The 18,216-nt window shown below is 41.7% G+C and overlaps 1 protein-coding gene across 1 annotated transcript in view; it reads left to right on the forward strand.

Annotated features, from left to right (window-relative positions):
• The first annotated feature begins 353 nt into the window (after positions 1-353).
• Bdnf (brain derived neurotrophic factor) overlaps positions 354-18,216 on the forward strand; it is a 30,479-nt gene continuing 12,616 nt past the window's right edge. Inside the window, 2 exon segments of the mRNA XM_051144303.1 lie at positions 354-692; positions 694-849. Of these exon segments, the coding sequence (XP_051000260.1) occupies positions 531-692; positions 694-849 (318 nt within the window). The 5' untranslated portion in view covers positions 354-530.

An 18,216-nucleotide genomic window follows, 5' to 3' on the forward strand; every position in this document is an offset into this window, starting at 1 on the left:
CACACACTGTGCAGTTTCATTGTGTGCTCGCTTTTTCCTAGCTCTGTGGTGCGGGAAGGTGCGGGAAGGTGTGTCTGGGGCGGGGGGGGGGGGCGGAAATGCACGCCCTCTCTCACAGAACTTGGGTGTTGGGCTGGGAAAGATGGGGAGAGTTAAAAAGCAGGGGAGAAAGATTTGGGCGAGTGCTAGTCACCCGCGCATCCTCCTGCTCTAGGGCACCCTGCCGAGATCAGGGTTCCTGGGAATTGGGATTCCACCACCCCTCCTAGTCCAGGGCACCCTGCGAAGGCCGCAGAGGGCAAGCACAGGGCTTTGTGGGTTAAGTGGCGAGTTCCCGGGAAATGGAAAGAAGGAGGTGCAGGATGATCAGGGGTTCCCCAAGGACTCCCAAGGGTTGAACCCCCGCGTGGAAAAGGCGCGGCGTCCCCTTTAAGCAGCCGCCCCGAATGGGTATCGGTGGCGCGGCGGAGCAGGGAGGGGATAGGGGCGGCGCTGTTGGACCAATCGAAGCTCAACCGAAGAGCTAAATAATGTCTGACCCGGGCGCCTGGCGCTGGCTGAGCTCGGGGTGCCCGCCACTGCCGCTGCGCCCGGGCGCACCCGCTAACTGGCTGTCGCACGGTCCCCACCGAGCCCTGGACTTGCGGGCCTGGAGAAGGAGGCCGCCTGGGGCGACGCGCCACCTCCGCCTAAGGAGGTTTTTGATGAGACCGGGTTCCTTTCGCTGCCACCGTTGCTGTCGGGTGGACTGGAAAGCTCACGGAGCCGGGGGCAGGGCGCAGGGGCCAGGAGCGTGACAACGATGTGACTCCGCCACAGGGGATCCGAGAGCTTTGTGTGGACCCCGAGGTAGGCGACTGCGGGGCGTGGGGCTAAGCGCGGGAACCAGCAGCGCGCGTGCACCCGGGAAAGTTGACTAGGGGACTGAGAAGTTGTGGGACCGCAGAACTCCCGCTTCACCTTGGTCCTGGGACAGCGGAGGGGCGGGGTTGCTCCTAAGGAGCTCTCTCCCTGGAGCCCAGGTCGCGGAGGAACAGCGGGGACCCCGGGAATCCCTTCAGTGAGAGAGAAAAGGCCAAAGGGACTGGACGGCTAGTGGCATGGGAGCTAAGCCTGCGTCCCGGGGATCGCTGAAGTCCTTCCGCAGACGAGGAAGGGTGGTGAGAGAGATGTAGGGCGACAGCTGTTTGGGGCTCAGACGGAAGGCACCGGGTTAAGGCTGGGATGGGATCCCTTACCGCTGTCCACACGGACTTGGACCTGGGGTGGTTTGTGGTAGGAGGAGTGGGTCTTTGCGCCCTCTGCCCTCATCTCCTTTCCTGGGTATCACAACAGGCTGTACACTGTCACCTGCTCTCTAGAAAGTAATACCAAAGCTTACTTAAAGCTCTAAGATAACTGGGAAAACTTGGGACCGTTCTTGCCTCTGGAACCTGAAAGGGTCTGCAGAACTCCGGGACAGCCTGCATCCAACCCTCTGCCCATCCTGCACACCTCCCTTTGGGCATCCTCACGCGGAAGTGAAAGTTTTGACTTTCATCGCTGAGTAGGTTGGGTGTCTATGGAGGGTAAAAAGACTGTTTTGGGTTTCTGGGGATGTTGGAACAGGAAGAAGAATGGATGAGAGCTCTACATCTGGAAAGAAATAGCTGAGGAAGGGATTTTGTGTGTGTGCTTGATGACAAGGGAGAAGGGGAAATTTCTGCCCGGGAGGTGAGCCACAGGCTGCGGGTGAACTAGTGTTTTAGTGAAAAGGGTTCGTGAGTTGGGGGTGAAACCCGGACTAGGAAATCGAGTGTAGGGAATGCCGGAGGGGGGTTGCGGAGGCGGGGGAAAGGAGGGAGCAGGAGGTAGAGAGGGAGGATCCAGAGGAGGGAGGAGGCCAGGAGAGATGAGCTAGGAAGGTAGAGGGTGCCCTCTGCCGGCCACACTGCCAAGAGCAGCTCCTGGGGGAGGTCGGATGGGGGTGGGGAAGAGCTTAGGGGCAGCTGTGTGGATCCTTAGAGATGTTAGGTAAAACTTATTGAATGGTGTTTCTGAATAGCTTCCTGAGATGTGCTGCTCAGGTTGGGAATTTTGACTTGCTGCCCTTTTTTCCTCGAGTTGCCGGGTGCTTTGATGAGCCACCTTCGACAATGTGCTGGGATGGATCTTACTTCAGAGTCCTCAGGGTATCTTGCAGTATCTGTCTCCTCAGCCTCAACAACAAGCAATGAACATTTCTCTCTCACACACAAGAATGGTTCTCGGCTAGAACCGTATTTCTGCCTGTTTATTTCGTCTTCTAAAAGTTATCTTTCGAAAGAAAGTGGTGTATAATTAAGAACGATGATTGTTATCTAATTCTTTATGGAAGGATCAACTTACTGAAAATGTATCTCTTTTAATTCTTCTCCAAAGTTGATTTTTTAAAAAATACATTAGTTATAAGGTCAAAAGCCATTTTGATTATATGAGTGATTTGTTTGGTTGGTTGGGTTTTTTGTTGTTGTTGTTGTTTGTTTGTTTTGCTTTTGCATTATTATTTATCTATTTACGGATTTGATTCCACTAAGTGTTAGGGCAGGCCACTCTTAAGTTTGCAACAGGCGACCCTGTTCTCAGGTCAGAGGTATCTGAAGTTAGAACGAGAGCGCTTCAAACTGTTACACATAATAGATTTAAGTCGGTGCAGGGGCGGGGAGGAGGGCAGGATGGGGGGCTGAAATTACACCACAGAATCCCTGATTTTGCATAAGGCTTGGAGTTTTGTTTTGTATTTTTCAAGTATACCTTTGAAGGCAAGAAAAGAGGAAGAAGGAGAGAGGAGAGAGAGAGAGAGAGAGAGAGAGAGAGAGAGAGAGAGAGAGAGAGAGAGAGAGAGAGAGAGTCGAGAGGGATGAGAGTGACCGAGAGAGAGAGAGAGAGAGAGAGAGAGAGAGAGAGAGAGAGAGAGAGAGAGAGAGAGAGAGACTTGTTGAAATGTAATCTTTACTGGAATTTGAAATATGGCAGTTACCATTATTGGAATTCCAGAATCATAAAGTTGTTTTCTATTTTCTTCTATACTATTTTGTAAAATGGGATACATATTGGTAAATATTCACAGTAAACACTATGAAACGGAGTGCATGTTGTATAGGGAACTATTTAAGTCATTAAAATTTTCCTGCTCATGAATGATTTAGGAAGAAAAGAAATAGTTTCCAGATAAACAAGACTGTTGTCCATGACGTACATGTCTTGAAGCATGAGACCACTGCAGACACACTTAGACATAACATTTTTTAAAACAGAGTAACAGTAATTTTTCACATGCTTTCAGAGTCTCTCATAGCCCATTCAGAGCTAAGTTGGTAATTAGAAATCATATTTATTTTTAGGGTGCTACTTAAGGTCATTCATGAGAACTGTAAACCTTTATGTATCTAGAAATTAGAGCATTTAAGAAATCTGTTTTAGGATGCCCTGGAAATGTGTAACTTTTATTTGCAAACAAGAGGATCCTAGAAAGTGATCCTTTGCCTAGAGTGCCACCGTTCTTGCCTCAGTATACTTTTATTCTATGTAAATTGGTTGCTTAAATTTCCTGAAGGTCCCAAGAGAGAAAAGAAACTGGGTTATTTCTAGTTCATTTTGACTTGCTGGGAAGGAGAAATCGTGTTAAATGGAAATGTATATTTCTAAATTCTTAGCACAAAGCCTTAGATTTTCTTTTAGAGGGGGCACCATCAAAATGTAAGCTGTTCCCTGCTTCCTGTAATGTCTTAAGAGTCCAATATTTTAGTAGTCAAAATGTAAGTGATTGGTAATCTTATTTCTTCCAAATATAAATAGCTCTGGGTTGTAGCTTGGCACACCAAGCAGGCTGAGCACGCCCACCTGATAGTATAGCAACCAGCTTGCTTTTATTCTTTTTTACATTCATCTTTGAAGCCTTCAGTAAAGTCCCTCCCCCACACAACTCTACATCCCTATATGTTGTAAAATGTAGGACAGTTGGCAGATTTGAGTTCCATAGATACTACCTTCTAATCATCAAGAGAACCTAAGATATATTCCATGGAAGGAGAGTTCACACACAAATAGTTCATTAAAGATGTAAGATGTAGGAATTTAGTCCCAGAATAGAGCAAAGAGGTTGTGGATTTCCTGAATGAAAGCAGAACCCAGAGAAGGGACTGCAGCTGACCCTCTGACTGCCTTGCATGAAAGGCATTCTGGTTGCAGCAGTTATATTCTCTACTGATTTCATTCTAATGGTTAAAACATAATTTTCAGCCTGTGTTTGTCTCATTGTGGGAACATTTTCATTTTGTTTGAGGGGGCTCTTTTAGCCCTGTGAAAGTGAATATATCTCTTTAATAGGGTAATTGCTCACTTGTCTCAACTTGTTTTCAAACAATTGTTATGGAGCACTCCGTTTCCACTAATTGCAAAATTGCTGCTTAATTGAAGGACTCTCAGCAGCCTAGTGCAGCCATTCAGCCCCTGGCAGGCTTTGCGATCTCAAGCTGTGAATTGCATTTTAAAGAGGAATCAGGAGAGAATTTTGCAGAATTCCAAGTTGAAAATTCTGGCTGTTGTTCAGTGGAGGCAGAAGCCATTTGAAGGCTAATCACTTTTAAGTTGCATTATGATAAATTTGCGTTATTAGGATGGATAGCATGCACAGATGGGCGTTAGAAGTGAATGAACAGACATACTGGTTACATTCTGCCTCCATTTATTCTGTCTAGTATGGAGCAATGCTAAGCAATAAATGACGTTGACAAATGAAATCCGTCTGTCACTAGCATGGGGGAATTAACCCTTGAAAATATTAGTAAAGCTTTACTGCTTTTATACTTAGGGATGTGCTTCCTTAAAGTTCCTCCAACTTCCATGAGAGAAGGAGAGAGAGAGAGAGAGAGAGAGAGAGAGAGAGAGAGAGAGAGAGAGAGAGAGAGAGAGAATATTACAAGTAGTATGGCAAATTTCATTTATGTAAGTCCTCGAGTGCAAATAAAAACTGTGAGGCACACTCTTGCTGAGGCAAGTCTGACCAAATACAGTGAGTGGCTATGAAGTTGCTCCCTGCCCTGAGCTTTCATTTATAGAAGGTCAAGGATGGTTGCATTGGGTGAGTGAGGGGGCAGGGTGTAGAATAGGAAAGTGACTGAAGCGGGCCATATAAATTCACAGGCTTCAGTGGCAGGCAAAATAAAGTAAAAATTCATCCCCAAAGTTCCTAGAGAGGAACAAATGTTATGTAGTTTTCCCCAAAGCTTCACTTGAAAGAACTTTTCATTGGTTGTCAGGATCGTAATGTCCTGGGTTTGAGAGCTTACAGGACCTTGGAGCTTTTAAATGTGCTTTCATCTTGGATGCTTTGGTCTGACTGGGGTTTTATGACGACCTTCTGTGTTTTTGAGATTCCTCTGCATTTTTGGAGGGAGGAAGGCAGGCAGAGGAGGATATATTAATTTCAATATAACCAGAAAAAAATTTAAATTTTCATGATTTAAAAAAAAAAAGCCGTACTTCAGATTGTTTTTCAAAACCTAAAACAGCAGTCTGTGGGTTGGTTTTTTTTTTTTTTAATTTCAGCTAGTCTATGTGAAATTTCATAAATATGTAATAGAAAATCAGAAAAAATTTAAATTAATTTAAGGAATTCATCAAACACTGAAATCACAGTGGTTACTAAAGACTTACCCCAGCCTTACCAGTAAGTCAGCTTGTTGCCACACAAACCACTTTCCAGGCCACCTTCGGCAGCTTGGGGAGCATGTGTGTGAGGAAGGCGAAGGAGAAGGGAGGGAAGGGCAACACTTATCACTGCAGGTGAATTTTAAGGTAAGCAACTCCACAAGTCAACTTATACACTAAGTCTTTTAAGACTCTTAAAATTGGGTGCCAAGAATCAAGGCCCTCCCTCTCTCTCATTTATTGTTTTCAAGGGGTTTGCGCTGTCGCTTTGAATCCAAACGTTTTGATTTTACACCGCTGCCACAGGCAGTTCACTCCACTTTCTGAGATATAATAACACCAAATAAATGAAGTAGAAAAATCTCAAGGAATGTCTTTTTATCTCTGATCTAACTTTAACCCTAATGATTTCAGAAGATTTAAGAATAAAATAGGCGATAATAGGTGGGGTGGGAGTTTTAGACAGCACTCTGCCCACTGCACACCACTCCCCTCAAAAGAGGAAAATACAAGAAGTAGAAAGAGATGATAAAGATAAACATAACGTAGGAATAAATAGCATCAAAAAGTGATGAAAACAGGAACCAGTAATTGTAAGCCTGCTTAAACTTCTCTCCGGTGACAAAACTTGGTTTAGTTAGTGTGCCGCTGCATGATCCCACATCAGCATCCAGGTCAGTGTTAACTAGTTAGCCCTAATTAGAGGCACATTGGAGAGAGCTGTTAAAGGAATAGATAGAGTCATCGGTGGTTGTCTGAGTTTCTGCATTGTTAAATGTAGTTGGTGAAAGGGCTTAATGGTTTTAGGTGGAAATGTTTATTTATGTTGCTGGCAAGGAGGCAGAAACTGGAGGAAATGTTTAATACTCATTTTCCCCCAGTACCTATTGTAAAAGTCATTTAGTTAACTTAGTTCTAAAACTTCTCGTGCATAATTTCCTTTACTCATGAAATTATGTTTAGAAACTTTGACACCTTAAAGCTGATTGAAGTGGAAACTACAAGCTTACTGGTGGCACTATTTTTTAATGTCTTCCAGTGTTAGGGTGCGAGCAGAGCAGAGAGGCTGGTTCCTGTGTATTTCAGGGACTGAACATCGTATGTGTTAAGCGTGTGCCAGTGTCTGGGAAGAAAGAACAAACGGCATTGCAACCCAAAAAAGTAATTGTCCTCTACATGCTTTGTGTCATCTGTAGGAGAATCAGAAAAACATTCTTATTCAGGAAAAAGAAGAAAGAAAGACAGGCAGAATAAGAGAGGAGCAAGCAAGCAAGCAAGCACTTGTACATACCTCAGCTCCCAGCCCCCACTCCCCAGGAGAGAGAGGAGGACACATGAACGTAGCAGGGAAGCACCTTCAGTAGGTCTTGCCACCTGGCATTGAGTCTAATCAGTCTTGGATTTGGAGTTTCTGTCTCAGCGATTACATTTTCTGTGGACTCCTTTGCCTTTGAAACCTGAAACTAGGCCCAAATTGAAACAAGTTTGTCTATGTTTTCACATGTGCATTTGTTTCTTGGATGTGTTTTTTTTTAAACACAGACTACTTTCTCTTACGTTACATGGAATCTAAAAGTCGAGAAATCTACAGTCACGATGCTGGAGGGAGATGCTTGGCAGAGTCCCAGGCCACATTCCTAGACCAAAGACTCCAAGGTGTTCTCTCTTATGCAACATTGGGAAAGTACACCCAGCGCGAAGTGTTGGCTGATAATGTGTCTGAAGGCACAGACGATATGCTTATCACATCAAAACATAAAGCCAACAGGCACCGTAGACGTTCTGCTGCAAGATAAAAGTTGGATCATATATATTTATTTAATGTAAAATACTGTAACTAATGTGTATGCGTTGTGTGCATGTAAAATATGTTTATGTGTGTGTGCCTGCGTGAATGCATCTGCACATGTTTGCCTATAGAGACCAGAGGAAAACTTTAGTGTCATTCCTTAGGGATGTCATCTGCCTTGCTATCAGAGACAGGGTGTCTCCTTGACCTGGAGGACATCAAGCACACTACAATTGCTGGCCAATGAACTCCAGTTGTCCCATCTGTCCACTACCCTAGTGCTGGGATTACAAGTAGATGCCAATGCACTTCTTGTGTGGGGTCTGAGGACAGAACTTTGACCCTTGTGATTTGAAGGCAAGTGCTTTATGACTGAGCTATCCATTCAACCTCAACTGCACCACTCCTGGAGATTCCCTGATTACTCTGCTCCAGGAGTCCCTCTAGGAAAGTGAATTGCTTTCAATCTGCAGCCAGTAGGTAGAGAGTTCCATAGCAGGGTCATCCTGGAATCTTGTCTCTTGTCTATGTTGTGTCATTCTCTCAAAATGTTTCTGTGCCAATTTCTTGTTCAGACAATTGCATCTGCCTCGTGGTTAGAGTATGCAGAAAACTGTAGCCTCAAAAGTAGATTTCGCTTCCCATTGTAGAACTTTGGAAATCACTGTTTTTAATGGAAGAAAAGCAATAATTAAATCTTTATTCATCATTAAAATGTGCCATAATTAGCATTACTGTTTATTTCAAAATGTTCTTCCTGCATTTACTGAATATTTTATTTTATTTTATTTTTGTCCTTCCTATTTTCCACTAAAGATTAAACTCAAATTCCTGTGCATGCTAAGTAAATGTTCCCACTGGGTCACACATCCAACCTATGATTTCCTTATAGTGCAATAATGTTGATTACTTAAGTCTCTGGTTTTTCTTTACATTCAATATCCTATAAAGCATAGGAGAAGATCCTTCTTGTCTCTGGCCAAGCAGTATGAAGAATTGCCTTGGTTCAGTGCCCTGGGCAGGTGCTGCTATCAGGACAGAAGTTCATCTGCTCTTGACTGGTTTGTTGTTGTCACTACAATTCTAACATGGTTCCACCAGTTGTAGTTCAATGTAGGGAGGCTCGCATGCATCGATAACAATCATGTCCTAATTGGTAGTTATATATACAACTAAAAGAATCAGGTTTTTTTGTCATTCCATTTTGTCTTACAATTAACCTTCCAAAAAGATAGAACAGACAATGTATTCCTATATGACAGAAGAAGAAACTGAATCCCAAAGAAGCTAAATAATATTATTATGCAGCACACAAGTGTATAGAACCAGAACACTGGCCATGATGCAATGATTGCTCCAAACCCTGGCCCATGATATTCAAGTGAGAAGACATACAATGCATTAATATGAGGTTCTTGGGCCTGTGTCTCCTATTCATCATAATCCTAGTCTAGTGCCTATCATGCTCCCTATTCAGAGAAGCACCCTTTCCATCTGTTTATGATGTGTTTTGATTAGTTTCTTCCCTACATGCTTTCTTATGTCCTTCCCATCCCTATCACAGGCCCCACCTCCTCACTGTAATGCCAGTGGGCACACAGGTGACCCTGGTTAAATTCAACGGGTCACAAAAGCAAACCACAATTCATGAATCTAGAAGGAGCATGTAGTCTAAGGGATATTTCAGTGCATTTTATCTTAGTTTTTGGTAGACAAAAGAAGAAAAAAAAGGAAAATGGATATAGGATTCGGAGCACATATTTCATAAAGCTGTAGGTGAGGGTAAGCGAACTTTGAACAGAGAAGTAAAATGGAACGTAAGGAACACTGATTCCCAAGCCAGGTGACCATCATAAATGCCTTTCCAGTTTTTAAAAATATATACACAAGACACTAGACATCTGAGACCAACCCTGGGAGTGTGCTGTGCTTGGTAATTTGCCGTTGTCTCAAGCGTAGAAAAACATTTGAGATCTCTTGAACTAGAAGCCGCATACACGGAATAGTCTGTGATTTACAGGGACTTATTCATTTCACTGCCCAAACACAGATTAGAACATGGCTACAAGAGATTGGCAACTCTCCAAATAATCAGGTGTTTAGAGTCTCTGAATGAGTGGCCAAGTAAATATTGTCCTGACTTGGAAGGACTTTTCTATCAGAGACTTCCAAAGAAGAGCGTAAGATCAAAGTATGTATTCCCGAATCCAAGGGTGGAGTCGATCGACCGTCTACTAAGCCTGTGATCCCAGGCAGTCACTTACTCTGTGCCTCAACCTCTTGGCATGGTAATGGGGTATTAAATGTGTTAATACATGTAAAGTTTAGACTAGCACTTGCTGTTATCATTGTGCTATATTTTTTATCACTTCCCAATTACCAAAAGAAGACATTTTAGTACTTTATCATCAAAACAGTAAAATGCCTCACTGGCACACTTCATGTCTAAATGTGCTTTACTTTATGGCAAAAGCAACAAGATCAGAAATCTATTCTGCTACAATTCTGAGACTAATTTATTTATTACTTTCTTGACATACAATTATACCAGTTCTTCAAGACACATCAGGAGTTCTGTTTCCACTAAAAATACTCCTGCCCATGATAAACCTCCCCTGTCTGACTTGTTTTCTGCATCTCAGAGCACAATGATTAATTGTACAACCATTAAATCATTGTGTATCGTGTCTGTGTCAGATTAGATGTTAGGAGCTTTGGAGGTGATGCCTAGTCTGAAAACATGATTTAGAACATTTTAGGGCAGTCCATTCTCTTCATATCACAGAAATATTTCTGAAATAGAACTTGCATGAGGTAGCCCAATACTAGTAACTTTCCTGGATCTAATGATTAAATTTGATTCCACCCTCATTCTTGCTTGTTGATCTTGAGAAAGTTGTGTAAGTTCTGAGGTCTACAAATATGTTTAGGAAATCATTTGCCCATCCTATGTTGCTCAAGAGGGCTTGCTTCAAGCAAGCACTGTCTGAGGAAGAATATCCCTGCCATACCAGCATCCGTATCACTTTAATATTACTGACAGGTCCCACTAAAATCCATCTTCTAAGCTGTGTTGCGTGTGCAGGTCTCTTGTCTCGTTAATGGGAGGTCCACAAATACGTTGTGTGAGTGAGTCAGCTTAGACACAGCTGGAAACAAGAACCAGGAACTTCACAAAGGGTCCCTCCCTAATCAAAATAGAATGGAGGGCTCTATTTGCTTTTACTGGGTTCCAAGTAGCTGGTTTCCTGTCCCAGCATCTGGATGTTGAGATGAAGTTAGAACAGTGCCAGTGAACCCCAGGTTACAGCACCAACATGTGGTCATTTCCAGCCTCTTGGAATGTTTCACTCTAGGAAGGTGAGGAAAACAGTGCTTAGATTTCTGTGATTAGTTGAACATTATGGGACAGCTTTGACTATCCGTTTAATGGTAAATCTGCTTTCCAGATGACTGTACATATGGAGAGGAGAAGCATTTTTGGAAAAGAGGTGCTTTTTTTTTTTTATTTAAAGAAATGGTTTTTCATTCAGTCTCTAATTTCGGGTAAATGGTCCTCTGGGGAACATTTTCAGAAATGTTTGAAGTTTCCATCTGATTGTGGAAGTAAGTTGGAAGCCACCTGTGTGAAGTGGGCACTTGCTCCAACAACTATGCTGTTCACAGAGTAAGGGCCATCCTACTGAGTCCTTCCTTCAGCATAGATCTCATGTGTATATTCAAGTTTGTGTGCTTAGAGCTTCTTCTATAGCTGCCTCCCCAGTTCCCCTGCTAGACTTTACAGAATTTAAAATACTAAGGGTAACCACATATGGAGTCCTTTAGCCACACATCTTCCTCTTGAAGTCTATGTCAGCTTGTTCTTGTTTTCTGTTTGTGTTCAGGAAGCTTACTTACTTAGTCACTGTTTCAGTGCTTTAGATAGTTTGGAAAACAGGTTGTACTCCCCTCCTCTATTTGCCTGTGGTGACCTCTCAGTCTTCTTCTGTGTTTTGTAACTGTTGCTTTAGAGTTGCCCTTGTAGTTTACAAGTCCCTAGGCCATATACCAGTTCTTTTTTTTTTTTTTTTTTTTTTTTAAAGTGTGCACAGAATCCAGAAGGGTTAGTACTCTCAGTATAAAGCAGAGTTATGGTACATCCTCTTAAATTCATCCACCTATGAGTTTGTTCAGTTTTCTGGTTAAAAAAGAAAGTCAAATGACTATTTAATGGGGTTAACTTTCTATGAAATGTAAGTAGAAAGAACAGACTTCATGTCTCCAGTTCCCAGGTTCCATCCCTGACCTTGTATTAATTGCTTCCAGGGAAATGTACCAAAAGATGGAAAAGAAAACTCAGACCACAGCAGTTGAAGATATTGATCTTAACATATAAAACCCCTAGGTTAAATGTTTTTGTCTTTAACTTTCTGCTTGGTGAGTTAATTAGTTATTAGTTAATGTTTTGAGGCAGAGCTCTGTGGAGTATAGGCTGAACTTGAACTCACTTTGTACACAGGTTGGCCTTGAATTCTTATTCTTCCTGCCTCTGCCTTCCAAGCATAGAGATTACCAGCAAGTACCATCCTGGCCTGGAGTTAATTTAAAAATTTGTAGTTAATTTATTTATATAATTTAAATGTCAAAATAGTATTAAAAAGCAGGTCATACAAAGGAGTCTGCCTTCACTTGCACCTCCTACCCTACACACACCACCTGTATTTGTTTTAAAACCATTATTGTCTGCTCTCTAGAAATATAAGTACACATGACTGCGATTGTCTAACCACTCATTTCTAAAGGAAAGATGGCACACTGTTCTGCACTGTGATTTTAGCACTTAGTTAGCAAAGTATTTCAGAGACCTTTCCATTGCAGCTTACAGGGGAAAGAGCGTGTTCTTCATGGCTCCCTGAATGTGACTTTAAGGCATATGGACTTGTTCTAATATACAACTTATTGTAATTAATGACCATATATCTAGACTATATGGGCTCATATGCATATATGCACTTGTCTGTACATTTGTCTTAGCAGTGGAATTGCTGTACTGTAGGAAAGCTCACTTACAGTTTGGATAGTTATTCCCTAACCCAGGCTGCAACAGTTTGTACTCCCACTAACTGGATGAGAATACCCTAGCTCTCCATAGAGTTACCTAAAATGTGCCATGGTGAGATGAGAAATGGAGAGAAACTTCTAAGTGAATACTCAGCCTTTTATTTTGTCCCTGGCTTTCAGTGGGACTATGACACAGTGGAGATAATGTCTCACTGTGGGCATGGGCTTATGCCAACTCCAGTGACACACATAGAATAGGCCCATGTCGCCACTTGTAGAACTCCCTGTAATGGAAATTTAGGCATACTGTCACTATTCACCTAACTAGCAAGGTTGGTTCTGAAGAGCTCTAGTGTTTACTGGAACAGAAAAGAAAAAAATTTCCACCATGATGCTCTGTATGCCAGGCTTTCAATGCTCTCTTTTCCTTACCAACCTTGTTTCCAGGACAGAATTCAAAATATACACTTCAGGGCACAGAGAAGTCTTGCTTAGAGCATTCACACTCAAGGGATGCTCTTTTGAAGAATAATTCTGTGCTTCCTCCAAGGCTTATAATTAAATAATTAGTATCTTATACAAGAAATTAAAATTCCAGAGCAGTCTAAAAACTGAACGGTGGTTCATTGTCAGTACACTTTGTCCTTGGTGTTGCCAGGCAGCCTCCTGCATTATACAAATAGGGAATCATATGAAAGCAGGATGACTTATGACTAGATAACATCTACACATTGTGAATGGTCCTCCCATAACTCTTTCAATTCTCATTGGATTGACTCTTGGTCTCATTTTTCTCTAAGGATAGTGTGCCTTATTTAGAGAAACACTATTCCACCAGTTCCACTGCCTAGGAGAATGTGGCAAATGGAGCATGGCAGAGTGGCTATCCAATTCAACTAGGCATTTGTGTATTTATCTGCTTACTCATTTGTGTGCATGTGAAAGAGATTTTGCTCTAGCTCTGGCTGGCCTGGAACTCAGTAGGCAGTCCAAATTGACTTTGAACTTGTGGCAATTCTTCTGCCTCTGCCTACTCACTGCTTGGATTCCAGGTGAGCCACCATGCCTGGCCAAACAAGATTTGCTAAAATAGAATTTTGACAGGGCTGTGTTAAAGGGGTAAATTCACTTTCTTCCCCTCCATGGAGCAGGTGAATTTGGGTAGTTTCAATGATGAGTGTGTCTGGTCTGCCTAAGAGACCATCCCTGGGTCTATAAGTAGACTTCCAAATGCTAGCTGATGCACAGTGACTAAGACCCACTTGGTTTTGTTAATGACTGCAAAGGCTTTCACAACAGGCATTTCCAGTTTTCTTCTCAGGCTCCTTGAAGCCGCTTCTCTCAAAGTCTCCTCTCTCCCAAGGGCTGATGATAGCCAGGAGCAAGATGTTCTATTTGTGATCTAACTCAACACACACATTTAGGGTGCCAACCACCCCACCCCCACCCCCAGCCCAGCTCCAGAGTGCTGCTTTTCCAGGCTGGACCATCTCTTCTGCCATCTTTGTGGTTTTTACTACTTCTTGAGAATACATTTGAGATTGTCTTAGCCTATCTTAGCCACCCCCCAAGCTACAATCTTAAAAAGTCAGATAAAGGTCACAAATAAGATGGCGTATAGTATTAGACATCCAGGCACAGGTTTTTACAAAGATGTTATGTTATGGATATATTTTTAAAGGCACTTAATACTTGGGTATTTATTGAAATAATATTACTCCAGCAATTAACAGAAAAGCATGTGGTTGGGGTGTTCATTGTCTATAAAGTACATGGTTCTGTTCCAAAGTCCAAAGAGTTCCCAGGCAAAAATGTCTCATACATCCAATGAAATACCTTCATGCATAACTTTGACACTCAGGCCTGTTAAATATGTATGTATGATTGATAGTTAAGGGAATAAGCCATGTTAGGGACAGGGTAGTGGCAAAGAAACTTTTGTGTTATATTCACACTCCATGGAATCAGACTTTAAACACACCATGTATCAGAAACTCTCATATAGGATGTTGCTGAAGTAAATTAAAATGTGGAATACAGAGACTACAGAATGTTTTTGCTATGCAGACTTTCAAAGACACCATATTCACATCTGAATCTATACAGAAGAGATAAATTCTATCTCCATCATGTTGGGCATAGGCAAATTTGATGGATCTTTCTGTATCTCAGATACCACAGTAGCAAACTGTGGTTCATTTGATTATATGGCTCATAGTTAATGAGAGTTAACCATCCAGTGGTTATTTTTAATTCAAAAATCATATTAGTAATCTTTAGTACTTATACAGCTGCCCAGATCATCTTCTAATGTCCATCCTCCATCCATATGACTGCTACCAACAATGCTTTTTTATTTACAGGTAATAGGTAAAAATGTAGTTTCAACCCCACTACTTAGGTAAAATATATTGATATGATTTTCATGTAATTGACTCAAACTTACAATTGATGAAAAGAGAGAAAGATGAAACTCACACTGCCCTGCTATTCATGGCACGACAGGTCTTACTATTTCTATACTTACCAATGCGTAAGTGGTGGTGGCATTTTCTAACCAGCCATATAGATAATTTGTTTTCTGATATGTTACTATTTTCCTTATGTTCTTTAGTGGTTCAAAGCACAGTATTTTGAATATGGTTCACATGGATCATTATGCACAGTGCACAGAAATTTCCTTACAGTAACACTTAGAAGAGTTGAGAGCTGGAGTAAGGTAGTGGGCAGGGAAACATATTTTATTTTTCCTCCCACATTAAGCTGCAAATAATGAGCACTTTCCTGTGCATTGCAGTAAGCAATTAAAAGAAATTATAGAGTTGGATGCAAGCATAACCCGAAGGACAACTGGATGTGTGGAACCACCAGTTTTCTCCATGTGTGCTGGCTAATCCTTGTTAATACTCAGAATGTTGAGTTTCTACAGAATGGGTTGCATGTCTGTACATGCTTTGGCATCTACCCATATACTTTTGTGTGGTATGACTGTGCATCCCTGGAGGAAGGCTGTGGTGTGTGCTTCTGTGCCTCAGTGGAGTAGAACAAACTGAATGCTGAAAATGGTGTCATAAAGGTGAGCAACAAAGAACTAGTAACCTTCTCTTGCTAATGTAATCTTTCCCCCGGATACTGTGATAGCAATTAGAAAAGGAATGTTGTTCTTCTGTTGCCAGGAGCAACTTATCTTCTCATTACCTTCCTCTAAATATATTTTTTAACCTCATTTTTTAAAGTTTGGCATTCTATGTCTTCAAAAGGTAGGGTCTAACCCAGAATGGTCCCTTGTTAAGACAAAACATAGCCATCTTTCTGGAGGGATGATGTTGAAGCCTACAAGTTTGGCTCTAAAATGGGTTTAAATGTATACAAATATTCTTTCCATATTGGAAATTGTGCTAATAGCCACAGGATTATATTGGCTATGGACAATTTCTGGAGCATCGTCTCTAGAAAAGCTGGCAAGGGCATGTTTTTAACCACAGCTCTGCGCTCCATTAGGTGTGTGGCTGTGTGGCAGTGGTTTTTGGTAAGGTGTTGGCTCTCAGCAGTAAGAATCCTGATAACACATAATGGCAGGAAGATAGGGGTATCCAACAGTACTCTAAAAACAGAATTTAATTAAAGTAGCTAATTGTTTTTTAAAAAAAGAAATTGAAGTAAGACAGACTGCTTTCGCTTCCTTTTTTTTTTTTTTTTTTTTTTTTTTTTTTGGTCTCTCTTGTTTTGAATTTTGATGGTTCTGGAATGTTTCCAATTGACATATAACAGCAAACAACACTGCTTAAAAGGGAATTCCCTCCATCCTCTGATCTAAGAGTTATCACACATCCTCCCTTTAGGGACAAAGAATGCAAATGCATCCATCTTGTATTCTGCTTTTGGTGCACAGCACACTTATTGACGGGAAGAAGACAGTGCTTGGCTTTCACACTGTCCTCTGCCTGTGTGCTTGCACATAATCTGGAAAAGGCAATCTTTTAGTGTGCTGGCATCTGTGCCTTTCAACTTGTGGTTCAAGGTAGAACTCCACAGTATCTGAGATGCCAGCTGAGAATGTGAGACAGTGCATGTCAGCCCCATAAATCTGCACACAGTTTGCTTCACTGGCAGGGTTCCCAGTGCAGGGCATCTTCATGTGGACTGATGAACCTGGTGAGTTCTTGGTGTTTGGAATCTAGCAATCCTCACAATCTTTTGTCAGGAGTTCAACAGTGGAACGGTCTCCAGTCTGCTCACAAAATTGTTTCGACAACTCCCTCATATTTTTGGTCAATTCCAAAAATTGTAAGCATTTCTTTCATTTTTAACTTTAAAGAAAACATTTAAGGTACTTGTCTTGAAGCAACTGATTTCAAATATAAATTGTGCTACCTACTGGACATTTGTTGTAGTGTCCAGCCTTAGTTGGAGGAAGGACTCTGATCCTTGATACACACACACACACAAACACACACTTTATATATAAATATATATTCTATATATATATATATACTATTTATAATATGGTTTGTTGCCAGCACTGTGTTAGTGAGACCTTAATGATATTTTGAATTTTGTGGTGCATAAAATGTACACATGGTAGGAAAGAGTAGGAGAACTGTTGGCTTCTGGACCAACTCTAAAATAAGAAATCTGCCCGAGTGGGTAAGTTCTCTCCACTTCTGACTCTCCTTTACCACTTCAGAACACAAAGGACCAGAGACATCTGGCTGAAAGCAATTTGACATCTGGCTGAGTGCTTGGAAATCTACTCTCAGATCTAGTTAGTCATGTCATCTCCAGTATGGTTCTCATTGAGTGGGTGGTATCAGACTGTGTGAACTGATTAGGAGAGCTAAATGTGTTTGCATTTGCCTCATAGCACTGGGGGAAAATTAGTAATTGAATAGCAGTTCAGATTTATATCAGTGGTATCCTATGAATGCTCATTTAACAATTCACATTTATTAGATATCCTATAGTCTATGGTATGGACAGAGTAGAAAATCCAGCTGGCAAAAAGAGATCCAAGGTTTTCCTTCAGGAGGAGAAAGGGAAAGTTGCCATGTTGCATTTCTTATGAGCTTCTTGGTGATGCCTATGCAGCTTGGTCATTGAGCACACTTTGAGAAAAAGGGCTCATTTAGTTGGAGTACATACCTATGTGTCCTAAAACTCTAATTTAAGATGCCATAAATTTCTTATTTTGTTGGAACATTTTTCTTAACAAATTTTTATTATTACTATATTATTGTTCCAATGTGCAATGTGTGTGTGCTTGCCTTCACATTTACAAATGTGAATGTGGGTACATGGGCATCACAGTGTCACAGAACAGCCCTGAGTGATGGGCCTTACCTTCTACTTTGTTTTGAGATGAGATCTCATCACTATTGTATACACCAGGCTAGCTGGCTCAGATGCTTCTGGCTGGTGGGGGTGGGTGGTGGGTGGGGGTGATTCTTGTCTCTGCCTGTCATCTCCCTGTAGGAGATGCTAAAATTACCAATGCTCATATAGTGCACATGTCTTTTACATGGGTTTTGAAAAGTCAGACTCAGGGCCTCCTGTTTGTGAAACAATTGTTTTATTCACTCGGTCATATCCTCAGCCCTTTAGTGACAATTTTGAATTGCATTAATAAGCAATTAAAAATGTTCATTGAAAATGTTACCTGATGTTTGAGACTTTAGGCTGCATAAAATTAATTTCAACCTTGAATTTTTTCTGTACAT

This window comes from Acomys russatus, chromosome 4 (genome assembly GCF_903995435.1).
Source record: "Acomys russatus chromosome 4, mAcoRus1.1, whole genome shotgun sequence".
Taxonomy (NCBI): domain Eukaryota; kingdom Metazoa; phylum Chordata; class Mammalia; order Rodentia; family Muridae; genus Acomys; species Acomys russatus.